Source organism: Papio anubis, chromosome 11, assembly GCF_008728515.1.
Source record: "Papio anubis isolate 15944 chromosome 11, Panubis1.0, whole genome shotgun sequence".
In the NCBI taxonomy this organism is placed as follows: domain Eukaryota; kingdom Metazoa; phylum Chordata; class Mammalia; order Primates; family Cercopithecidae; genus Papio; species Papio anubis.
The window spans coordinates 74504838-74531024 of NC_044986.1; the positions used below are offsets into that span (position 1 = coordinate 74504838).

A 26187-nucleotide genomic window follows, 5' to 3' on the forward strand; every position below is an offset into this window, starting at 1 on the left:
ATGGGGTAGATACCATCTAAGTTTGTGTAAGCACACTCATGTTTACACAATGACTAAATTACCAAATGACAACGCATTTCTCAGAATGTGTCCCTGTCATTAAGCAACACAGATTGTGTTTAAAAGCCACCAGTACCATGACAACCAGGATTTCTGTGCTCCAGGCCATACCTTTGTGGTCAAAATATTCTTTGGAGGTGAGGCCAGGGGTCAGCATCTCCCCTCCCCAAAGGGGTCTCCTCTACAGCTTCAGAAGCCTTCCCACACCTTTCCGCCAAGAGACCCTCAGCTTCACTGCTGCCCCCAGCAGTTTTGCGGGTCAGGTGGGTGATGGTGCTGAGTCATCTGACTGACTATAACCTATCTGACTCTCCAACAAGTGGAGCTTCCTTTGAATGTGCCTGCTACTCAACCTCTAACCAAGCCCAGGGGGAGGTTATGTTCCAAGCATTGATTTCACCGTCGCAACAACCTCACAGGTGTGTACTGATAACATCATCCCCATTTCACAGGTGAGAAACTGAGGCCCAGCAAGGTTAGGTCGTTGACTCAAGTGCCCAGACAGTCTGGATTTGAAGCACATGTGCATCACCCTCATGCCTTGCTGCCTCCCAAATAACAACCATCAGTAACATGCACTTCAAGCCTGGCAGGTTTTGTTTTTTGTTGTTGTTCTGTTTTTGTTTTTTTGAGACAGAGTTTCACTCTTGTTGCCCAGGCTGGAGTGCAGTGGTGCAATCTCGGCTCACTGTAACCTCTACCTCCTGGGTTCAAGCGATTCTCCTGCCTCAGCCTCCAGAGTAGCTGGGATTACAGGCATGTGCCACCATGCCCGGCTGATTTTTTGTATTTAGTAGAGATGGAGTTTCACCATGTTGGCCAGGCTGGTCTCAAACTCCTGACCTCAGGTGATCCGCCCACCTCAGCCTTCCAAAGTGCTGGGATTACAGTGAGGCACCACACCCGGCCATGCCTGGCAGTTTTTGAAATGCTTTTCATACATTACCCTGTTCAATCCTCATAAGGTAGATATCACTGTTATCCTCGTTTTGCACATCGGGAAACACAAGCTTACCAAGGTTAAATAGTGTGTCCAGGTCACAGAGGTATGGAATATGGACCTCTAAATGATCCTAGAAACCAAGGTATTAACCTCAAAGCTTGCACATTTTTGGATCTTAGGACCGCTATATTTATCTGACACTCTACAGAGCTTTTGTTCATAGATGTTATGTCCAATAAAATTTACAAGATTAGAAATCAAAACCAAGAAGAATTTTTAAATATTTACTTATTTTTTAAAAAGTCAAAACTCCATTGTATATTCACATAAGATTTTTTATGGGACATTAACCACCCTTTCCATTACAAAACAAAACAATGCGGCAGGAAGAGTGTCATTGCTTTGCATTTTGTTACACAGGCTGTTTAACATCCAGCTTCACAGAGACAGCCAGAGTCTCATCTCTGTGTAATGTCACACACCCAGGATGGAACCTTTAGAAAACTGGACTCTACACCCATGTGAGGATGAGAACATAAAAGACCAGTGGCATCCTAGTATCATTATGAAAACAGTCTCACCTCACGAGCCCTCTGAAAGGACCTCAGGGACATTAGGCCACACTTTCAGAATGGCTATTATATGCTAGAATCAAGTTCAAGAAATGGTAGAGAAACATCAAATGTTCAGTTTCACAACAGAAAAGCATCATCAGGCCCAGTAACCTGCCTTTGGGAAGATAAGAAATTTTGCATTTCATCCCCATTTTGTAAACGAGGCAACAGAAAGATGCAGCCCTGACTTTCGAGGAAGCTGGAGAGAGGAGAGGAGGCAGCAGGACAGAAGGAAGGGCTCAGAACCATCCCAACGCTTCCCATCTCTGTCTCCAGACGTCTCAGTCTACAGCCATGAGGACCTGGGGGTGGCTGGCCACACAGATAAAGTAGCAATGACATGTGCCAAGCACTGCCCAAGCACTGGGTTTCTGTGCTAAAGACACTCCACCTTCAACTCATTAATCTCCGCAGCTCCCTACTGGTGCTGTGCTAGGATCGCTCCTCGAGAATCACGTCCAGAAAGACTACATGGCTAGGAAAATGGGATTCCCATGCAGTCTCAGATCTGACATCAGAGCCAGCACCTCAACCACCCCCACAATACTGCCTCCTAATAGGGAAGGATTCCTGTTCCATTTCTCCTGGCCCAAAGGCTTGAGCATACAGGACATATACAGAAAGTAAGGTCAACCAGACCCGAGATCCATCACACAGCAGGCTCTCTGACCCAGCAGAAAGTGCAGCCCATGCCTCTGGCCTTTTGTAGTTGGGGGCTGAGGAGGGCCAAGGAGGGCCACAGGGGACCTTATGACCAATCTCAAGATGTGCTACACCCAGAAGTTCCAAAAGAACAGCAAGGGTTGCAGAAAATCCTCTCGATCCCCATTCAACTGAAGTTTTTGTCTTTTTACTTGCATCTAGAGGTTGACAGATATTCTGAAAATGATGCAGCCCTACCATACAAATGGTTGTCAGGATCCGTCAAATGGCCACTAAGACCAAACTCCACAGTGAAGGAGCTCACTACTTCCCAGCAGCACCCATCTTATCTCTCCCCCTAAAATGATGCCCTCTACTGAATTAATCTGTCTCTGGATATTCCCTCCACTGACCCTTGATCTAACCCCTAAAGCCCACAAGGAACAACTGGATTTCTTGTATGCAATAGACCTGTAAGCATTTGAAGACAACCATGAAGTTCCTTTACCACCATATGCCCATCAGAATGGCTAAAATAAAAAGCAATGCCACCAAATGCTGGCAAGGATACAGCTGGATTCTCAAAACTGGAATTCTCAAACACTGCTGATGGGAATACAAAGTCATGCAGCCACTTCAGAAAACAGTTTGACAGTTTCTTATAAAGCTAAACATGCAATTGCCATACCACCCAGCAATCCCATGCTTAGGTATTTTACCCAGGAGAAATGAGAATTTATGTGCATACAAAAACCAGCACACAGCTGTTCAGAGCAGCTAGGGAATGAATAAACAACGGTGTTATGTCCTTATGATGGAGTATTACTCAGCAAGGAAAAGGGATGAATGATACAACTGTGGATGCACGCAGGGTGTGGGGGAAGCTGGAGTGCCCTGCGTTAAGCGAAAGAAGCCCAACTCTAAAAGGTACAGACTACACGACCACTGATATGACATTCTGGGAAGGGCAACACTACAGGAACAGAAAAGAGATGAGTGGCTGCCAGGGACTGAGGGTGGGGAAAAGGGCAGACTGCAAAGGTGCAGAGGGAATTTTTAAGATACAGAAGGAAGTGTTCTGCATCTTAAAAGTAGCAATGGTTGCATGACTATTTGTCAAAACTTGAACTGTATACTTCAAAAAAATACACTTTAGTGTATGTAAATTATATCTCAATGAACATAACCTTAACAAAAAAAAATTTTTTGAGACAGAGTCTTGCTCTGTCACCCAGGTTGGAGTGCAGTGGCACAATCATGACTCACTGCAACCTCGACCTCCTGGGATCAAGCAATCCTCCCACCTCAGACTCCCAAGCAGCTGGGACTACAGGGGTGTGCTACCATGCCTGGCTAATTATTATTATTTTTTCTACTTTTTGTAGCAACAGGGCCCCACTATGTTGCCCAGGCTGGTCCCAAACTCCTGGGCTCAAGCCATCCTCCTACCTTGGCCTCCTGAAGTGCTGGGATTATAGGTGTGAGCAACCACACCTAGCCTCACAACACTTTTTTTTAAGAAAACCAAACTGTGATGCCCTGAATGAAGCCATCATCCTACGAGTGATGTTGACAGGTAAAGAGATGAGGACTAACCTCCTCTACTGTCACTGTGGTTATTTACAGTAAACTTTTTAAAAACAGGCAAAACAAAAACTAACATCAAGCTGGGTTGTCAACAAAAGCCTCCAAAGTAGCTGTCAACAAAAGCTTCCAATGCAGTTCTAACCTTGTGCAGTTGTTCTTCTGGACTCAAAAGCAAAGCTGTCAACTCTCCCGTGACCTCAGGCTTTCCTTACCCAAGTCTGGCAACCCCTGGAGAAGGAGGCAGATTTTCCTTTTCCTTTTGTGTTCAGGATCAGATTTCAGAGGTAAAGGATTTGGTTTGGACTAAAATGCCCCAAAAGAGGAAGACACCAGACCAGGAACAGGCTCTGGATGGTGGACAAAGAGCAGCCGGTGGCTGCTCTTTTCACCCCCATTTTATAAAGGAGGCAACAGCAAGACGCAGCCTGGCTTAGGAGGAAGCTGGAGAAAGGAGAGAAGGAAACAGGACAGAAGGAAGGGGCTCAGAGCCATGCCAACACAACCCATCACAGTCTCCAGCCATGAAGACCTCGGGGCAGCCAGCCTCCTTTTGATCTGGGTGTAAGAAGGAGGACAGAAGGGAGTGTCCCCATCACAGGAATCCTCAGCTCCTTGTGTCAGTTGCCCTAGCTGCTACTGTCACTACCACCGAGGCTCAGCAAATGGACTGGCAGCTAGGTGGATTTCTCAGCCACCACCCTTTGTCCTGGGCTCCCTCACTGTCATGCTCCCACTGAGGTGCCTCCTTGGTCTTACAGCTGGGCAGGTCTCATCTTTGCTTCTAGGCCCTGTAGGCCTGTGCTTCCAGGAGCCAGAGACATGTCCAGGTAAACTTCCTAGCCACTTCCAGGCCCTGGCTACCAGGGAGAGGCAAAGCAGTGGCAGAGCACAGTCATCAGAGCACCAAGTCATCCTCACCTACAACTCAGGACACCCACAGCCGTCCAGGAAAGACCCAGGCCTTGCCTGGGGTGAACGAGTGCTTCTTAAAGCACCTAAGTTTCACTAGAGAACCTGCTAGGCAAAATTTCAGGTCCCACCTGGACCCACTGAATCAGAAACCCTGGCAGTAAGTCCCTGCAGCACTCCGTGTTGTAAAAGCCCTCCGGGTGATTCTGATGCCTGGTACAGTTTGAGAACCTCTGTTCCCGACCAAAGTTGCATTTGCTGGCCAGAATGGACTTATTTCTCCCTTGTTTTACTGGCTATCCAGCAGCCACTGCCTTTAAAGGAATCCCCCGTTGATGTCATCAACAATGAAGGCCAAAGGGGGACACCCCTCCTTAGTCAATGAGTATGTGACTCCAGATCAGTGTTTCCCCAGCTTGGAGTGAAAGGAGGTTAGATTCCAATGCTGCAAGTCCAGGCCCCAGATCTCCAGCCAGATCAAAGACTCGCTTTCAAACCCTTGACTCAGGGTCTGCTTTTCAGAACCCAAACCACCATAAGCAGCCATGGCCAACTACTTCCCAGCTGCGTCTGAGTCCAGAGCACCTTTCCTAGAAGGCCCAATTCAAGGGCCACTTCCTCCAGGAAACTTTCTCTGATTCACCTCATCAGAACTAACTGCTTCTTCCCGAGTTACTGCTTTCTTTCTGCTCTACACAGAGCAGAATAGCCAGTCGTGCCAGACAGTACCTGTCTCCCTGGCAGTGTGATAACATTAGGGGCCATGCTCACCGCGATCCCTATGAGTACCAAACACCTGCCCCACGAGGAGGAGGCATTCCCATCTCTGATAAATTGGCTTTGCAAACGGTTATCCCTGATCCAAAAGTCTGGGCCAGGAATGAAGGATCAGAGGTCACAGGGCGTCAGTGGGCAGCCCCCACTTCCCTGATGGCTCACCCCACCTTCCTCTGTCAACCAGCAGAAGCACTTTCAAGGAATCTTCCCTGGGATACGAGGGAAGCCCTCCAGCTCTTTCTCCTGCCAATAAGCCTGGAGACCTCTCCATTTAATAAGAAATCTCCTGCTATTTCAATCTTCATGGAATTTAAGGCTCGCTTTACAAGAGATGCCCAAGAATGTCTCTTCTCCTCCTTAAAACCTCCCCAGTTTTCCAAGATGAGAAATAAAAGGCTACTGAGAAATTAGGTCAGGATGAATGGGGAGGAAAAAAGTATTGATTGCCTAAAACTAGTGCGCAGTCCCGGGCAGATCCACAGGGTAGGGTCGGGGGCAGGTCACAACAACAGGCGCAGGAGGCGGGGGAGGAGGGCCTCAGGGAAGCTGTGTGTGCTTAGCTGATGAAAACCCATGAAAACTGCCCGAGGAGGCCTTGGCACAAAGACCTGCCGCCCTTAAGGCTGTTGGCAAAGGTGAGTTGTGAATAGGGCCAGGCTGGAGATCTGAGACCGGACAGACCGCCTGAGAGAATGCTGTCTACACGCCCAAGGCTTCAGCCTCCGATTTCCTCTCATGCCGAATACAACCTGCCATTCTTTTCCCAGCCATTTCCATTTAGGGAGATGTAAATGGGAAAGTGGAGGTGATTTTTTTTTAGAAGGATCTTGCTCTTGCCTTTCCTCAGGTTCCTAAGCTCACCATGTGACCTTACCAGTGGCCCCTCCTGCCAGGGCAGTGTGTGCTTGCAGACTTCTGCGTCTCATCAGGTGTGGCTGAGCCAGCAGGAACTCCCTGGCAGGTGCTGGAGTGCTCCCAGGGCCAGCCCCACCAGGCATCCCACCCCGAGGGACTGGTGCAAGCCTGGTACAGACATTCCGGTTCTCTTCCCAGAGATGAGGTTGGGCCAGCCCATCTCAAACTGGAGGGCTAGTAAGCTGTAGAAACCCTCAGAGTTTCTGATGCAGCAGGGATGGGAGGAAGCTCAAACCTGCATCTCTAATGAGTGTCCCCGTGGTCCAGGGACCAGGCTTTGTGAGCCACTGGTTTCAGCACGAACAAGCAGCCAACTGTGGTCACTGAGAGGAGGCCATACTGAGGGACTCTGGAACAGGTTCCTTTGCTCATAAAAACCCACCTTCTTCTGCCACTCACCGCAGATGGCTACAGAGCACTTGGAATGTGGTGGATTTGCCTGAGAAACTAGACATTTAAATTTCATTTTAATTCATTTAAATTTAAGTAGCCACTTGTGGTTAGTGGCGCCCATACTGGACACTGCAGACCCGGACACTGTCAGGTCTGGATGTGATGGCTGGAGCTGCTGCCACAGACACCCCGCCATGAGACTGTGGGAAGACAACGCACAGAGGAGGACAGAGTTGCATCCCCCTGTACTAGCTGTCCTCAGCACAGCCTCATATGCGAGCTCATACATTTCCTGATTGGTTAAGCTGGTATGAGTGGGTGTTCCCTGATGCCTGCACCCAAAGGACAATGGCAACCTCAAGAAGAAAAGCAAGAGAAGCAAAAATCGGTTCCCTGTGAACTCAAGAGGCTCTGCCCAGAAGGGATGCAACCACTTATTTCAGCATTAAATATCCAGACACAGACAGTACAGACCCAGCCTGCTCCAAGAAACACATCAGAGCCCTGCCCTCTGCCTGCCTGTGATGCCCAGGAAGAGCATGGGGATACTGTTGATGGCTCCATCGCAAGGACTGAGCCAGCTTCAGGTGAGTGCAGAACCAACTGGTGGGTCACGGCCATGACACTTCTTCCAGAGTACGCTGGGGTCCAGCTGCCCAAGAAATATCTTCCTACTCAGGCTAGGAATTCCACCATCAGCAGTAATTGCTATGGGTTAGGCAATACCCATCTCTAGAATTCCCTTTTAGAATGCACATGTGCCTAGGAAAGGTAACGATTTAACCCTTGAAATGCCGATGGGAATGAGTTTGCTGATCGCGATCTGTCAGACAGATACTGGTGAAGGGTGAAAAACTAGACAGGTCAGAGGAGTATGCTCAGGGCTTACCCAGTCCACCTTAAAAAGCCTCACCTTCCCCATCTACTAATCCTGACTGTCCCACTCCATGCACTTCCTGAAGGGTGAGTCCTACCTTCCAAATTCCAACAATCCCATCATTCCATTGATGTGTCTCCAGGCACCAAAAGCAGGCAGAACAAAGTAATAGGATACCGTTAGGAGCTTTGAATTGCAGTCCCAGAAGGGCCCGCCCTGAGTCCTAAACAGGATGAGGGTTATAGGGGGAACTGTGTTTTTATGGGTGGAATTGTGGCCCCCTAAAAGATGCTAAAGTCCCAATCCAGTAAATGTGAATGTGAACCTTATTTGGAAAGGTCAAAGCATTACCGTTCCGAGGTACATCTGCATTCTAAAAGGGGAGTCCCGAGAGGCGCGCTGCTCAGCCCACGGCAGTTATTGCTGATGGTGAAACAATCTTTACAGATTATCAATTTAAGATGAGGTCTTGCTGCCGGTAAGGCAGGCTCCTAGGCCAATGTGACCAGTATCCTTATTAAAAGGGGAAATTTGGAGACAGACACACACGGAGGGAGAGTATCATGTGAACACAAAGGCAGAGATCAGTGTAATGTTGGCAAACCAAGGAGCACCAAGGATTACCAGCAAGCCACCAGAAGCGAGGAGAGAGGCCCAGGACAGATCCCTCCCTAGCACCTTCAGCCCCCGTGGCCTCACTAACACTTTGATCTTGGGCTTCTGAACTCCAAAACTGTGAGACAATCAATTTCTGCTGTGTAAGCCACCTGGTCTGTGGCACTTTATTATAGCAGTCCTAGAAAACTAAGATGGAACTCCCCCGCTGGTCACTGTCTTCCCTCTCTTCACACTGCCTGCCCTTATTTAACTGTTTCCCACCAAAAGACCCCAACATCCAGGAGTGTGGGGCCCACATCTGCCTAATTCGCCACTACAGCCCAAGCCCACCTCTGGCACACTGGAGGTGTTCAGGATGTGAACTGACATATGAAAGAGCCGTCCTGACTAGTCCTAGAATCTCAGGCATGTGACTTCCCCTCCCAGAATATCAGTTTCCCCATCTCTCTGCAGAGGGAAAAGAAAATAGTCGGAGTAGATGACTTCTGTGAGTCCTTCAGGCTCAAATACGCTGGAACTCACCACTGAAGGTGTCTGCATCCATCACGGTCAGATCAGGCAATGAGAAACCCCACTAGAGGTGCTAAAACAGAGGGAATGGGTCACAGAGGTGTGGGAAGGCTGAGACTACTGCGGCCTTCCTGCTGGACTTCAGTGAACTCAGAGAAGGGCTGGCCTCATTTTATGGGTTTTCTGAAACCCATGTTCAGAGAAACATATCCAATTCAGCGTGGACTGGCAATGCCTATCCCCAAGGAAACTCCAAAAGGGGTGAGTCTCCTGGGCAGTGGCCACTGAGTTACTACGAGGCCTGTAGAGTGGAGGTGGGGATAGTGGGACAACAGGCTCCCCTAGAAGCTCTGTGCCCGGACAAAGTGAACAATGGCAAAACATGTGCCTCCCAGCACTCACCTCCCCACCTCCCTTCTAACATCAGAAATGGGTTTTTGCTGATGGAGAAAATGTAAATGAAATCAACAGAAGATGATCCTGTGAGTAATCTGACAAGGGAGAACCAGCTTCCTCTCCCATGAACCCCAGCTGTCTCAGCTTCCACCCAGACCCCTGGCCTACCCAGTGTCCTCCCTAGAAGGCAGTACTCACCCACACTGCTGAGGGAGCTGCTGCTTTCTGAGTCTGAAGGCATGGTGGACAGGACGCTGTAGGTAGAACCTGGGGAAAGAGAGGAGACCATGTTACTAATCCCAAGGGGTCACTCGTCTTCACCCCAAGCCACTGTCAGACCAGTTGATCATCAGTCAATGCCAGGCCATGAGAGTCACATGCACCAGGCACTAGAAATACACATCCAGGGGCCAAGCAGAGGAGGCACGCTCAGCAGATCTGGACTTCGGTGTTTCTGCCAGGCCTCCCACCTCACTTTATACGCCCCTCTGGGCAGGCAGGCAGAGGGGAACTTGGAGTCAGTCAGCTGGCTTCTTGTTGGGATATCTGGGGAAAGGTTTAGCAAGGCAGTGACATGCCCCAGGTAAACATGGGGTGTGAGGGTTTCCTAAAGATCTCTATCAATATGATTCTGGCTTCCATGCAGGGGGTAACAGAACAGAAATTAAACAACTGAACTATCTGTTCTTTCTCTGACTGCTCTGCTCTTAGGTTCTAACTGTATTCAAGCTCAGTTCTTAACAATTTAGTTAGCATCTGCCCCTTTATTAAAAGTTACTCCTAAAATGATAAGCAATTATACCATCAGCAAAGTCAGAGGGTAGCACTTTTTTTTTTGTCCACACTTAATGTTAATTCCTGGTTGTGGACACACAACCACTGTGGTTTGGTTTGAATTCAAATATTTTCAAAACCAGATGTTACCCTCCCAGCACCAGGAAGCCCAGTTTCTGAACCTAGCTCTATGTAGGTGCCCATAGCTGGGTCGTGCTGAGCAAGTAGCTTTTGTTTTCTGGAACTCTGTTTCCTGGTCTGCAAAATGAAGGAGTTCAACCAGATGGCTTATAAGGTCCCTCTCCCATCCCATTTCAGCAATTACGTTTCCATGATTAACAGAAACAGAAGGTATGCTTTGCTCAAGACTATGGATGACATAAAATTAAAAGGGAGGGCAAACTGACTCAGAGACTAAATTGGGAGTGGACAAAGCATAACACACAGAGATGGCAAGTCAAATAAAACAAGGACGAATCCAGTGTTTTGTTCTTGGAGCCAAAATAACTATACAATGAAGAGCAGTATGTACCAGGCCAAGTGGGTGAGTTGGAGACGGAATTTTTGCAATAAGGGCTTTGAACAAGCCTTAGGGCTCTAGTGTCAGAAAGCTGCCAAGAACTAATGAGATCCTGGGCTCCACAACCAGAAATGTGGGGACCAAATTTAAGGAGCTCCCAGTCGGGCGCAGTGGCTCACATCTATAATCCCAGTGCTTTGGGAGGCAGAGATGGGCAGATTGCTTCAGCTCAGGAGTTTGAGACCAGCCTGGGCAACATGGTGAAACTCCATCTCTACAAAAAATACAAAAAATTAGCTGGGCGTGGTGGCACTCACCTCTAGTCCCAGCTACCTGGGAGTCTGAGGTGGGAGGATCACCTGAGCCCGGGGAGGTCAAGGCTGCAGTGGGCCATGATCATGCCACTCACTTCAGCCTGGGCAACGAAGTGAGATCCCATCTCAAAAAAAAGAAAAAAAAAAACCACTCTTCCACTGCAATTCTTGACAAGCCACCCTACACGCATCTTTGAACGGAAAAGAGGAGAAATGAAGAAATGGGGGTAAACGGGAGCAGGAGGAGGGAGATGCAGGGTAGGTGGGAGGCCCCTGGGGACAGGAGAGACCTTGAGGGGAAAGCAGGGAGACTTTGCTGGGGAGGTGAGGACCATGCAGGAGGGCAGAGAGACAGACTGCAGGCAGGTGAGCTAGCAGGTGTGTCCATCAGAAAAAGAGATGAAGTGGGAGAGAAAAAAGAGACAAGCAAGCAAAAAGCAACTTTGGTAATGGCAAGCACTAGGACAGGTGTGACTGGCAATGACCAGTAGCCTCATTATCACATTTTCAGAGACTCTCTGAAGAATCTGAAGGCGTTGAGCATGGGCTGAAAAGGATGACTGGGGAGTGGGTAGATGTCTTGTCCCTCAATACAACTGTCAGAAGGGATTAAATTTGTTCTTGATGGCCTCCTGCAGCCAAACCAGGAGCAGCAGGTGGATGCTGGAGAAAGCTGCACCTCCACACAGGTCTGGATGGCCACAGTCAGCACTGCCAGGTATGAAAAGCCTGGGGGTGAGGGGGTGAGGGAGTGAGGGAGGCCCAGCACTCAAGTGGCATGGATGTCATGGGGAAGTCTGCACATCTGAAGGGAGATGAAACCAGAAAACCCAGTTCAGTCTTCAAATTCTACGATCCTGCTAAAAAATGAATAACCCATGCTCCACCTCCCATATTTGAAGTCCAACCCACACTACTAGTTTTGCTGTACAATCAATATCTCTGCATTTTTGTCTCAACAAAACAATAAGCATCACACCCTTTTTTTTTTTTTTTTGAGACGGAGTCTTGCATTGTCGCCCGGGTTGGAGTACAATGGCGTGATCTCGGCTCACTGCAACCTCCACCTCCTGGGTTCAAGCAATTCTCCTGCCCCAGCCTCCTGAGTAGCTGGGATTACAGGTGCCCACCACCACGCCCGCCTAATTTCTTCTATTTTTAGTAGAGATGGGGTTTTGCTATGTTGGCCAGACTGGTCTCGAACTCCTGATCTCGGGATCCACCAGGCCTCAGCCTCCCAAAGTGCTAGGAGTTACAGGCATGAGCCACCACATCTGGCCTGCATCACACGTTTGTTTAACCCATCTCTCTTTCTGTATCACACACTTTACACATTGCTTCATTATCTGTGAAATAAAGTCAAATGCAATTTGAGCAATGCATTGATATCTTCAAAGAAAAAGAACCCAACACAATGTCTATTTTCTAAACTCAACTGCCATTTTTTAAATAGTAATTTTTCTTTATGGGGGCAAGGAAGGCTAACCACTGGCAGGTTGGTAGATTGTTTCTGGAAGACGTCTACTCAGGAAAGCAGGCATAAATAAACTCCCCCACTCTCACCTCCAGAAATCTCTATGCTCAACCCATCCCGGCTTACGACACTGGCAGCCTGCACTCCGGATGCCGCTGCTGGAATGCTCCCCTCTTTCTTACTGTTGGCATCGGCAGCGCCCCATCTTCCAGTAAACTGCCCCTCCTCTTCAAATCGTCTCTCTCCTCCCCCGTGGCGAGTTTCCACTGTTAATTAAGCTTGGCAGACACCCTTCCCTCTCTCCGCCCACCTACCTCCCTGGCTGGGGGAGTCCGCGGGCCAAGCGATACGTTCTGTTCCTCTTCCCTGTCCCTGCAGCCCTGACTGGCCTCTGGGGCCTAACCAGGGCAGCGTGACATCTTTATGTGCATCTCTGGGCATCACTCCCACCCCCATCCCAGGGAGCTGGCAGGGCTCCTAGGAGCTGGTGGGGGGAGTGGTTAAAATTGGACAGGACCCAGTTTTTACAATGTTCCCAGAGCCTTGGACGTCATTAAGGGGGAAAAAAGGCCCAAAGACGACATTGTCTCAGTCATGCTTTGTCTCTGCGGTTATTGTTGTCCTAAAGGCCTGTGTGGTCAGAACTGTCAGGAAAAGGCAAAAGAAGCCACTATCCCCCAAAGTCACACAGTGTCCTTTCAAGGCCAGTTGCTTCCATGGGGCTGAGGGGCAGGTGTCGGCGTCATCTACCTCTGGGGTTTCGCCATCAAATTTGGAGTCAACAGGAGTCCCATCTAGGCCAAGCACACTTTGGTGCTCCTCATCTTCTGCCACAGCCCAATCCAGGAGGAGACAATTTCCCCAGGTTCTCCTGAAGGCACCTCCACCCAACCTGCTCTGAAACCTAGGATGGGCTGCTGTGGAAGGAGAAACAGTGTGGAGGGACATTTTCTACCTCGCAGAGTGCCCAGGGCTAAGGGGAACTGGAGGATCAGCCTCCTGTTGTGTGTGTGTGTGTACACACGCACGTGCACACGTGCGCGCGCACACACACACACACACGAGAGGAAGGCACCCACCACAAACTCATGCAAGCTACCAAGTACCGTGCAGAGGTGCTGATGAGACCCAGGGAGAGTTGGATGATGTGGAAACATTTCCAGAAAAGCGGAGCTTGAGGCCAAGTTTAGATGTGGACATGTGGACCAGAGCATGATATAAGGAGATTCTTTACTATCAAAGGAACTATCTGGGCAACGTAAGCGCTTCTTCAGCAGACAAGGGTGGGGTTTCAGAACGCATTTCTCACAAGCCCCTAGGGCACATGCTCTACACACTGGCCCAGAGCTGGAGTCCACAGGTGGGATGCACATGGAAGCTGCAGCCAAAACCCTGGGAGAGGTGGAAGAAAGCCACTGGGAGGAAGCCAGCCTGGTGACCCTCTGGGATTGGCCCACAGGCACTGTCTGTGTCCTTTCCAAGAGCCCGGCCCCTGCTAATTCTGTTTACCCTGTGACTCAGCGCCATTGGGTCACAAAGACCACTTCAAAAGAACTTCCAGTAAAAATCACCCGAACAATAATGGAATGCGCCAGCCCTCCCAGGCCCCCTCCCACAGCCCATGGGGCCCAAGAGAGATGGAAGCGCACCCCCAACACACCCCTTCCATTCACCTGGAGCTTGTAAAGGCCCTGGTGACTCACGCTTCCTCTTCGTGAAGCCCACAGTGGCTGAAGGAACTTGTTCCAGCCTTGAACCAGCACACAGAGTTCTCCCTGTCCTCCAGAAGGGCCCAGGCAGAAAGGCAGAGAGCTGACAGCTCATGGTCACGGGGAGGCCAGCACCCCCTACCTCAATCCCCAGGGAAAGGGGAGGGAGAAAGCAAGCTGCTACTCTCTGGACTCTGGGGTCCCTGAAGACAGATCAGGAAGTGCTGCCTGGGCCCCAGGAGGACAGTCACTTTCAGGGCACCTGCCACATCCTGCCACCCTCCTCCAGTTCACACTGAGGAACCACAGCCTACAGCAGAATGACCAAAGGTGCCCAATCGCTCCCGGACTCGCACGTATCAGCCAGGTTTCTAACACGTGCCCCCAGCCTAGCATGGCACGGAGCCAGGTTCGGGAGAAAGAATGGCAAGCCAGGGGCTCAAGAGCCTGGAGGCTACTCATCTGCTGTGAGTAACCTTCAGAAGAAGGCCCTTCTCTCTGAGCCAAACAGTAATGACTGCAACACAGCTGGGGCCAACCTGCCTGGAGTCAGCTCCCAGCCCAGCCCCTTATTAGCTGTGTGCCATTAGGGAAGTCACTCTGCCTCTCTGTGCTTCCACATACTTATCAGTAAAATGGGATGATAGAAGTGCTTATCTCTTAGAGCTGTTTGAGGATAAACTGATTTAATGCAGGCTGAGTATCCCTAATCCAAAAATCTGAAATCCAAAAATCTCCAAAATCTGAAACTTTTTGAGTACTAACATGACACCACTGCAGAAAATTCCACACCTGACCTCATGTGATGGGCCAGTCAAAATGCAGGCACACGATACAGTTTATTCTGCTTCCTCAAAGGAAAAACAAAATTATCTTCACGCTATGTGTATATAAGGTATATATGAAACGCGAATACATTTCCCATCTAGACTTGGGTCCCACTCCCAAGATATCTCATTATGTATATGAAAATATTCCAAAATCTGGAGAAATCCAAGACCCAAAAACACTTCTGGTTCCAAGGATTTCAGATAAGGGATATTCTGCCTGTTTGTGAAAAGTGATTGAAACAGCACCTCAAATAGCTGGTACTCTTAAGTGTTAGCTGCTGTTATTATGGTCAGTCCAGACCTGCAGAGGGCCCTTCCAATTCTGCTGTTCAATTCCTCAATTACCTACATAGAAAGCTGTACTAGAGTGACAAGTCACACAATCCACAAGCAAACCGCTGCACTGTATATGGCACTCTCAAGAAAAATAATAGCAGCTAATAGGTACTAAGCACTACTAAGTGCTGTGACTGTGCTAAGTACTTTGCATGTATTGCCTCCATTAATTTCCATAACAACCCAGAGGTTGTCATTAGTCCCATTTCACAGAGGAAGAAACTAAGAGTTAGAAAAATTAATTTGCTTAAGGTCGTGCTACGGCTACTAAGAGTGCAAACAGGATACAAACGCAGGCAGTCTACCCCAGCGCCTGTGCTCTCAAATCCTACACACAATACTGCTGCCTGGCTCCACAGGGAAGAGCAGTCAGAGAGGACTTCATGGAGGCAGGGGCCTGGAGCTGGCCCTGGAAGGTGGTGGCCTTGGATAAGCACATGAGAAGCCAGATTGGCTTGCAGGAGACAAGAGGCAGAACCCATTTCTCTGGAAGGGTAAGAAGTCTCAGAGCAGGGCTGGCTTGGGCCAAGGCTTCCCAGCCTCTATTCCCTGGGAATGGGCTCATCTCCTCCCTGCCTACCTCCCCACACCGAGACAGCACTCAACAGGCATTCTGAGCTGAGCCACTTCCACCCAAGTGGGAAGAAAGAGAAGAAGGAGCTGTGGCTTCATAGACCCCATTCCATACCCATGCCTGTGCTGGCTGCAGAGGGAAGTTGCAGGGTGTGGGCAAGCCTGCAGAGATGAGGAAGGAGGTGACAGCGTGAAAGTTGCGGAGTGCTATCACCTTTGGCAGAGCCCACCTTCTCTGTTTTAAAGACTTCCTGGGATGCTGGGGGAACAGAGGGCTCAGATCCTACTAGTGGGCTACTAGGAAGCCCGCTTACAGAACCATGCTCAGTTCTCAGGTGGGAAGAAAGGTGGCAGAAAAACAAAAAACAAAAAACAAAAACTACATTCAGGGCAGCCCTAGCCCTCCCTAGGGGCCCAGCCTCCTACCCTTTAAAAGCATGGCCCAAGGCTGCAGACACTGAAACCCAAACTTGGAAGCAGACAAGGCCCAGTATTTCAGGGAGGTATAGGGTGACCATGGCCCTGGAATGGAGCAGCCACAGACACTGGCATGTCATCAAGGAAGTCCTGCTCATGTGTCTTATACGCCACCCAAGGGTGGGAAAACCCCACTCTCGGTTTGTAAGTTAAGATTTAATATTTGTTTTCCTCAACTGAGATAATGCTACAGTATTCTCCACCAAGTTTTAGAACAAGCAGCATCACTGTGCTACAAAAAAAAAAAATTAGAGTAATGATGTGGATTCCCCGTTTCTGGTCATTGTAAGAACTGCTCATCCATCTTTAAAAGGTAAAGGTGGCCAGGTGAGGTGGCTCTCTGCCTGTAATCCCAGCACTGTGGGAGGCTGAAGCAGAAGGATCACTTAGGTCAGGAGTTCAAGACCACCCTGGGCAATATAGCAAGAACCCATCTTTTTTTTTTTTTTTTTTTTTTTAAAAAAAAACAGAGTCTCGCTCTGTCGCCCAGGCTGGAGTGGAGTGGCGCAATCTCAGCTCACTGTAACCTCTACCTCCCAGGTTCAAGCTATTCTCGAGCCTCAGCCTCCTGAGTAGCTGGGACTACAGGCACTCATGCACCACCATGCCTGGCTATTTTGTATTTTTTAGTAGAGACGGGGTTTCACCATGTTGGCCAGGCTTGTCTCGAACTCCTTACCTCAACTGATCCACCCCAAAATGTTGGAATTATAGGCATGAGCCACCACAGCAGCTGACCCCATATTTTTTTTCAGAAAGAGAGAGGGAGGGAAGGAAGGAAGGAAAATAGAGAAAAAAAAAGGTAAAGGGGAGGGGGCATTGCCCAGACAATTGGAGATTTAACCTCAGGTATGCAGTGAGATCTGTGTGGAGTGGCAGGAAGGAAGATGATGCTTGCTGAGCTCTCTGTCCATTCTTTTTTTTTTTTTCTTCAATTCTATATTTTAAAATAAATAGAGACAGGGTCTCTCTTTGTTGCCCAGGCTGGTCTTGAACTTCTGGGCTCAAGCAATCTGCTCGCCTCAGCCTCCCAAAGTGCTGGGATTAAGGTTTGCGCCACTGCACCTGGCTTTTGTGTCTATTCCTTAACACATTCCCTAACCTCTTCCCACTGGACTTTTGAGGCCATTTATAAAATAATGAACTAAATTGCCTGAACCTGAGAAAACTCTCACATCAATTTTGCCATCTGTGACTCCCCTCCCTTCCCCACCCAAAATGCCCCAAGGCAAAGATAAGAAAAGAGGGAAAACAAAACATGTGCACCCAGAATTAATCATTCAGTACCATGCAAGACCCCTCACTCGCTAACTACTGGACTGGTTTTGGTCTTTTTCTGTACTTTTTTTTTTTCCTCTTTTAAGTGACAAGTGACAGGGATTTAAAAAAAAAAAAAAAAAACCGGCACATGAAGGAAAGATGGAAGTTTGTTAAATTTCGAGGGATGAAAAGAGTCCACAGTCGGATAGCCTGCTTGTCCTCATCAGCAAAGCAAAGGCTCCTGGAGGCTTTGGGATGAGCACAAAGCCTGTGTCTGATGAAAGCCACCCTCTTTGTTCTGCCTCCCTTCAGAGCTGCCTGGCTGCAGGCTGGGGATGGGAGCAGGTAGGGAGGGAAAGCAGTGGGGAGACCTAAGACCATCAAACCTGACACCAGGTGGGAACACCTCTCAGTTCTTGCTTTCCATCACCAAAACCAAGCCCTGCTCCCTGCTGTCATTCCTGGCCAGGCTGAGACAGTTCTGCACCAAAAAGGCACAAGAGGAGGCCCAAAGAGGGTCTGATGAACTCGGCAGGAGGACGACGGGGCCATCGTGCTATGCCCTGGAAGGTGTGGGTGGAGGGGGGACAATGAACATAGCCAAGCCTGACAGCACCCGCAAGGCGAGGAGCACAGCTGAAGGAGCGGAGCAGGGCCGGTCGCAGCACCTCTGCCCCACCACCCTGACAGCACATGCCACACCAAACCCAGACACGAAATCTGAGCAGCACGGGCACCCAAGGGGCAGCCAAGCCTCCATTATGCTCCAGCCGGACATCCCCCGGGGGCCATGTCTGCCCTGGAATAAACTTCCAATAAGCCCCAGAAGTCAGACAGGCAGGAAGCAGCTCTCTGAAATGCACCAGGCACCCCCGGCTCCCTCCTGCTCTGGCCCGGCACTCAGTTTCCACCAGTCAGTAAACGGAGAAGAGGCTGCCTCCCTCCCACACTGGATGGAGCGCATACCTTGCAGAGTACAGTACCCTCCACCCTCTCAGGGCAACTGTACCAAGGCAGGCTCTGCATCAGACCGGCTGGCTCAGGCCTGCCACTCGCCAGTTGTGAGACCTCAAATAAGTTGCTTCTACTTTCTGTGTATCTCCTCATTTATAAACATAGGAAGAATAATAGGTGATGAGAACAGAATGAGCAAAGAGAGGGAAAGCCCTTAGAACAGAGCCAGGCACACAGCAAGCAATCCACAAACACCAGCTCTCGTTACTGTTATCCTCTTGCAGGCTCCTAAGGAAGGCAGGGCATAGGGTGGCCTCTGCAGTGTACACAGACGGCAGATGCTATGGACGGGACCTGGAGGACAGTCACCCAGCCTTCCCTTGACTTCTGGAATGTTTTGCTCATAGAAGCTCTGCACTGAGTACTCTGTGTACCTCCCATAACCATCTCCCTCAAGAGCTAATGCCTCCCCCTCACGCCAGCCATGAGTGTCGCCTCTCAATACCTGAATACAGCCCTATCTATGCCTGTGGATAAGAAGGCTTCCTCTCCCCTCCCACCATTCCACATGGCCATGGCAATTTCAAGCCATCCCCAGTATGCCTTGTGATTTCCGTTTCTCTGGTTCACAAAGAACAAACCAGAATGCTCACAGTGTGCCTGGAATCACACCAGGCTTGCACCTCCACTCATCCAGTCCTGGCTCCCACCACCCACACACAGACATCAGTCAGTGCCCTGTAAAAGATGCTACTCATTGGTGGGCATGTCTGTCCCCGGAAACACAAGGCCCATTCATTCACCAAACGCTGGGTGAATGCTGGGTGAATGCTGGGTGAAGTACTGGGATGCAGCAGGAAGCAAGATGGACAAATCCCTGCCCTCATGGAGCTCACATGAACAGGGTGACAGGGGTGGGGGAGAAATAAATAAACATAAACTGTATTGGGTAGTAAGTGCTATGAAGAAAAATGTGGCAGAGTTAAATGGTAGGTGGTGGGGGTGGAGAGGAGATGTGGCTACTGTACAGTGGTGGCAGGGGTCTCTCTGGGCAGGTCATCTTTCCCCAGAGACCTAGAGGAAGTGTGGAGTGCTAGAGGAAGGAATAGCAAGTGCAAAGGCCCTGGGGCCACCCCATGCGGGGAGACCTGTCTGCTGTGGGTGGAAGGACCTGCAGGAAGATGCAGATGAGGTCAGAGGGGCAACGGGACAGCTCCAGGCAGGACCTTATGGGCCACAGAGAGGAAGCAGGGCTTTACTCAGAGTGAGATGGGAAACCTCTGGAAGATTCTGAGTAGAGGAAAGCCATGATCTGACTTACATCTACCTAGGCTCATTAGATGCTTTGTTGAATGTTGTCCATAAGCAGGGAAGCATAGAAACAACTCAGACAGCAAACTCACAAGTCCAGGGGAGCAATGCTGGGGGCTTGGACCAGGGTGACAAGAATGGTGTTGGTGACAAGTAGCTGGATTTGAGGGATATTGTGGAGCTTTTCTTTCTTTCCTACTCCACATTTGGCTTGGAGCAGAGCTGAAAGGATCTGCTCACAGGCCCAATGTGGAATCGGAAAGAAAGAAAAGTCAAGGATGACTCCAGGATTCTTGGCCTGGAAACTGGAAGGATGAAGTTGGTCCTTGCTGAAAGGGGGAAGCCTGCAAGAGGAACGGATGGGGAGGGAGTTGGGGAATCACGAGTTCCCGCCGGGCCTGGTTACACGTGAGGTGCCTACAGACACACAAGGGAGGCGTCAGGAAGGCAGATGGATGTACAGGCCTCAAGTTCAGTGACAAGGTCATGACTAGAGATATAATCTGAGAATTGTTAGCATATGCTTAGTATTTCAAGTGATGGGCCTTGATAAAATCACCCAAGGAAGAAGTACGGACAGGAAGGGCAGTGGAGAGGTCCAAGGAATGAACCTGAGCATCCAGGGGCTAAGGGATGAGAAGAGAAATCAACCAAGAAGACAGAGGAGAAGTGGGTAGTAGTGAGGTGGGAGAGTCGACCACACAAGTAAAGAAACTGAACACAGCCGGGTGCAGTGGCTCACGCCTATAATCCTAGCACTCTGGGAGGCCAAGGCGGGCGGATCACCTGAGGTCAGGGTTTCAGGACCAGCCTGGTCAACATGGTAAAACTCCACCTCTACTAAAAATACAAAAATTAGCCGGGCATGGTGGTGCATGCCTGTAATCCCAGCTACTTGGGAGGCTGGGGCAGGAGAACTGCTTGAACCCAGGAGGTGGAGGTGGAGGTTGCAGTGAGCCGAGATTGCACCACTGCACTCCCATGTGGGCAACAGAACGAGACTCCATCTCAAAAAATAAATAAAAATAAATAAACAAACAAACTGAACACAACTGCATGTGGTCAGGGCTCAGAGAGGTGCTCAGATATGTCCATGTTGCTTAATGGTGAAGGTAAGAGAGAGACACAATCCTCCCAACTCCTGATCAAGCTGAATCTGCACTCCACCTACCCCCTGAACTTCCCCAGTTATCAAGGAGGCTGACGGAAATGAGGCAGAGCATTAGGGAGAGCCTTCAATGTCTACTAGGCATCCTACATGTCACAGCTCATGTTTTTGTTGAATGTACCAGTACACTCTACTCACATCAGGTAACGTTTATTGAGCACTTGTTGCAGGAAAGGCACGATTTGTATGGATTATTTCATTTAATTCTCCTAGCAATCCTACAAGATGGGCCACTATCAACTCACCTTCTAGATGAAATGTAGGCTCAGAGAAGCCAAGTAACTTGCCCAAGACCACAAAGCTAGTAAGCAGAAGGTTCCAACTCAAGCAGGACTCTCATCCACTAACCCTAGACCTCCTTTTTTGTTGTTGTTTTTTGTTTTTTGAGACAGGGTCTTGCTCTGTCACCCAGGCTGGAGTGCATGATTTCGGCTCACTGCAACCTTCATCTCCTGGGTTCAAGTGATTCTTCTGCCTCAGCCTCCTGAGTAGCTGGGGTTATAGGTATGTGCCTCTGCGCCTGGCTAATTTTTGTATTTTAGTAGAGATGGGATTTCACCATGTTGGTCAGGCTAGTCTTGAACTCCTGACCAGACCTCCTCCTTTCTGACAAGATCAGAAAAAGTGATACTCACTAGTTCCTTGTCCCACTGGATAGAAAAAGATGCAAGCAGGCACCCCTTGCCCAGTGTCAACACTCAGGGAACAGGAGGTACCTAGTAATCACTACTGGCAGGTCAGTAGCTCTTCTCCAAGCAGGCGTGCTATCTCGTGGCCAGCATTCAGCACTGTGGCCAAGGCCATCTTTCCAACAGAAGGAAAAAAGGGAAGCATGAGAAAGAAGGGTTCCAGTCACCTCTGTCACAGCTCAGCTGCCAGCCTTGTCCTCTGGTCCTGGCTTCAACCTCTCTGGTCTTGTCACTCCTCTGGCTATGGACTTCTCTGATCCCCTCAGAAGAGACCAGTACTGCCTCTGAAACAAGCTAGATAAGTATCTCCATCCTGGGTCTTTAGAAGGCAGCAGGAAATGGAGTGGGCCAATGGAGTTTCAGGAAGCTGTTTATGATTCTGATGCTTAGACTAAACGCAAAAGAACTGTAAAGGTGTCCCTCCCCTACTGTCCCTCAGTGACACACCATCCCACAATGGCATGTTCCATTAATCTCAGTTCAAGGTAAGCTGAGTCATCAGCCAGAGAAAATGATGGCTCTGGGAACTGCCCAAGTCTCATGGCATGAACTGGGTATTAGGCAAGGACATGGCATCCCAGGCTTCACAGGTCAGGGACACTCTGTCCACAGAGGCCAAAGAGGGCAACTACAAAGGAAAGGTCTTATCTAAGACATCAGCAAACGGGTGCTGTTTCTGCCCCCTCTTTCTTCAATGCCATCTACACTTCCCTCCTCATCTACTTTGTGGGCTGCCTTGAGAATCACTGACCACCAAGGCAACTCAGCCTGGGTCTGTAGTAGCAGCAACTAGGGCTCTGAGGTCATGGAGAACCCCTTGCCCACCACAATGTTCCTGCTGAGTTTGAACTCGTCAAGACCCCTGGCATAGGGTGGGAGGCACAAAGCGACCCCATACTGTGGAAAGGACACAGGATCAGGAGCTGGATGGACATGGGCTCCCTCTGCTTTGGCCACCTCCTAATCAGTGACCAGGAGCAAATACTTTTTCTGAGCCTTGGTGTCATTTGTACACTGAGGCTAAAAGTCTTTATATAGTCAGTATTTCACAGGCTGTTTTGCAGAGCAAATGAAGTACTGGATGCCGAAAGTGCTTCGTAACTATAAAGGAAATGCTAATAAATGATCCATTTTTCGCCTCCTCAGGAGGCTCAGGTCTATCTCCATCCCCAACTCCACTGCAAATCTTTCCCAGTCTTCCTTCATGCTTCTCTCTACTCTCTACTGTCAACCTCTTCTCTTCCAGAAACTCCTTCTTCCTTCTACTCTTATTCAAAACACAAACAACAAAAACAACAAACATGCATACAAAAGGAAAAGGAATTAAAAAGCAAGAAGGCCAGGTGCAGTGGCTCACGCCTGTAATCCCAGCATTCTGGGAGGCTGAGGCAGGTGGATCACTTGAGGCCTGGAGTTGGAGACCAGCCTGGCCAACATGGTGAAACCTATTTAAAAAAAAAAAAAAAATCAGCCAGGTGTGGTGGTACACACCTGTAATCCCAGCTACTCGGGAGGGTGAGGCACGAGAATCTGGGATGCAGAGATTGCAGTGAGCCAAGATCAGGAGATCACACCACTACACTCCAGCCTGGGTGCATTCCAGTGAAACAATGTGTCAAAAAAAAAAAAAACCACCCAAGAGCTTCACCTCCATTTCTCTCCATTAGAGGTGTCCAAAATCTCTGGGCCCTCAGGGTGGACCACATCTCACCTAGTTTCACACAATTTCTACTCTGACTTTCATTACTATGGGTGAAAGCTCCAGCTTCTGCGCCTTGGAGTTCAAGAATGCCCAGGCTTTTTGAACACAGGAATCAGCAAGCAGGTATGAGCTTCGGGAACCTGTCTCCAGCAACTGGGAACTGGAAGGATGGAAGCAGGGAGAGCCTGGAAGTAGAGAGAACAGTTAGGATGTTCCCACAAGAGCTGTCCTTAACTACTGGTCATGGGGTATGGGTGGGGAGAGGGCCCAAGATCACAGGTAGGGAAGAATGGAGGATGGTGCTGAGGTTTGTGGTTGGGGCATCCTAGAAGGTAACACAGTTAACAGAGGCAGTGGACTGAAGAAAGAGGAATGAGATCGTTGAAATCCATCAGATGGAATGCATGAAAGAAAATCCTTGTGAAGACAGCCTGCTGACACTCAGAAACTGGAATGTGGCACCACGGAGAAAGTTTCAGGCTAACACAGTCCACTCCAGAGTCACACCATTGAGCCTGCAGGATGTGAGTGACAAGCCCAGAGTCACTAATTGGTAATGGGAAGCCCTTGGGTTAGAAGAAACATAAGACTCAATTCGAACTATGTCACTGGGAAAGAAAAAGAAAAAACAGAGGAGAGGCCTGGATCTATGGACCTCCTAAACAGTGACTATGAAGTAACACTGTTCTTTTTTTTTTTCTTTGAGAAGTCTCCCTCTGTTGCCCAGGCTTGAGTGTAGTGGTGCAATCTCAGCTCACTGCAACCTCCGCCTTCTGGGTTCAAGCGATTCTCCTGACTCAGCCTCTCAAGTAACTGAGATTACAGGTGCCTGCCACCAGGAGCAGCTAATTTTTTGTATTTTTAGGAAAGACAGTGTTTTGCCATGTAGGCCAGGCTGGTCTCAAACTCCTGACCTCAGGGGATCCACCCACCTCAGCCTCCCAAAGTTCAGGGATTACAGGCACAAGCCACCACACCCGGCCTGAAGTAACATTGTTCTAAGTGTATACAGTTCAGAATCTGGGGAAATACTTTCTGTGAAGACAGGAGAAAAAAATGAGTTTCTGGAAGAGACACAGAAAGATCACTCGGAGCAGGGGTAGGAGGACCAAGAGAATGATGCATCCTAGAAGGCAATGGGGTGGAGGGAGCCTGGAGGGGCTGGTCTGCCACACCAAATGCCAGGGAGGACTCGGAAGCAAAGAAACATCTGATCTGGTCATTTGGAGGTCAAAGATGCTATGCATGGAGTCAACTAAGTAGGCAACTGATTGGCCCTGTTTCTCCATCTGAGAATTGAAGGACTTGGATAAGACCAGAAAAGGCATAAGGTGCATCTTGAAAGAGCAGCCATGCATCGCACCCCCTGCCTGAGTACTGTGCCTAAAGCCATACCTCAGCTCATTGGGAAAGGACCCACAATGGATTAGCAACTTCTGCCTTGGGCAAGTCAGGCAAGAGTACCTCATCCCTGGAGCGCATGGTTTCTACAGGCCGGTCCACCTCCAGAGACATGGTTCACAGTGGTCAGCGCTTAGCAGGCTTCCTGTAATTAATTACTGATTGGAATTAAACTCTGCAATCTAATCTGTGTCTCTGACATCCTTTAAATGACTGTGATTCAAAGAGTGCTCAGGGAAAAATAAAAGGGCAATTATCTTTTTTCCATTGACTTCTTTTGAGGCCCCGAGAAACAAAGTCTTAGAGTTTCGCTATCAGAGGCTCTCTGGGAGGCCCTGCCTGAAGCAGATGATCCTCCAATCCAAGATGGGCCCTCAGATGTTCCAAACATGCTTCCTCTCCGATAAAGAAACACCGTCCAGGAGGGTCCACCCTCATTTTCACAGTACTTGGTGTGGATTTTGGAAACAGTGGCCTTCAGAAATCCATTCCTGAAACTGCTAGGACTCTTTACAATGTTTTACAGAAAGGACGCTGCACACACTCACCTGCAGACATCCACTGAGGTATACAAGGTTCACCTTTGTCACACCCAGAGCAGGAATGAGGAGCTTTTAAATAAGACTTTGGGTACTAATACACTCAGGCTGTCACCTCCTATCCCCCCGCAAATAAAGATAAAACAGCACAAGCATTCTTCACCCTAAAACCCCACAGCAAAGCTTTCATCATGACCCATTCCACACCTGTCATCTCAGTACATTCAAGTGCTCACATGGGCCTTCAGCTTGAGCACGAGCCCATTCTTAGCTACCTGTGCTCAGAAAGCAGGCCCATGCTACTCTTTGTTTAAATGCAGAAACTAGAGCTCCCCCTAAAACACTCCAAGCAAAATCTGGACACACAACGCCTTCAAATTGCCCCAAGTCAACCACAGAAAATGGAAGAGGAGATCACAGAAGCATTTCAAATGCACAAAAGGATGTAGATTATCTTTCACACATGGGTAACCCTCAGAAAAGTTGATCTTGAGTAACAAGGGAAAATATTTCATTCACTATCTTGTGCAAAGAGAAAAAACCAAAATCCACATCCATGATTCCGGAGTACAGCAAATGGAATCAAAGTATGCCAGCCCCCAAAGATTTCAGCCTCCTGCAGCTCCTGACCCTCTGGCCATTTGCAGGGAGCTCTGCAGGCAGTCTCATCTCAATGGACTGGGACCCTCCAGCCTGCACCACTATGCCTGCTCTGCTCTCCCTACCCACTGAGCAAGGCAAATGCTTAGTGAAAGTCTGAAGAGTAAGAGTTGAATCTGCATTTTCTAGTCAGACTTCAGCCCTCTCATAGTTTAAGAGGCATCCCCTCTACTGTCCAGCCCTGACATCCTACAGGTGTTCAGAGGGGGCCTGACTGAGCCAGGTCACACAGCAAGCTGATGCCAGTGCCAGGAG

General features: G+C 49.2%; 1 protein-coding gene across 2 annotated transcripts in view; it reads right to left on the reverse strand.

Moving 5' to 3' along the window:
• Positions 1–26187, reverse strand: part of DLG5 (discs large MAGUK scaffold protein 5) — a 135701-nt gene that overhangs the window by 68770 nt on the left and 40744 nt on the right. For both annotated transcript variants that reach the window (XM_017962866.3, XM_017962867.3), the window contains exon 2: positions 9440–9508. In XM_017962866.3, coding sequence (XP_017818355.2) covers positions 9440–9508 — 69 coding nt within the window. The remainder of the gene's footprint in view (positions 1–9439; positions 9509–26187) is intronic.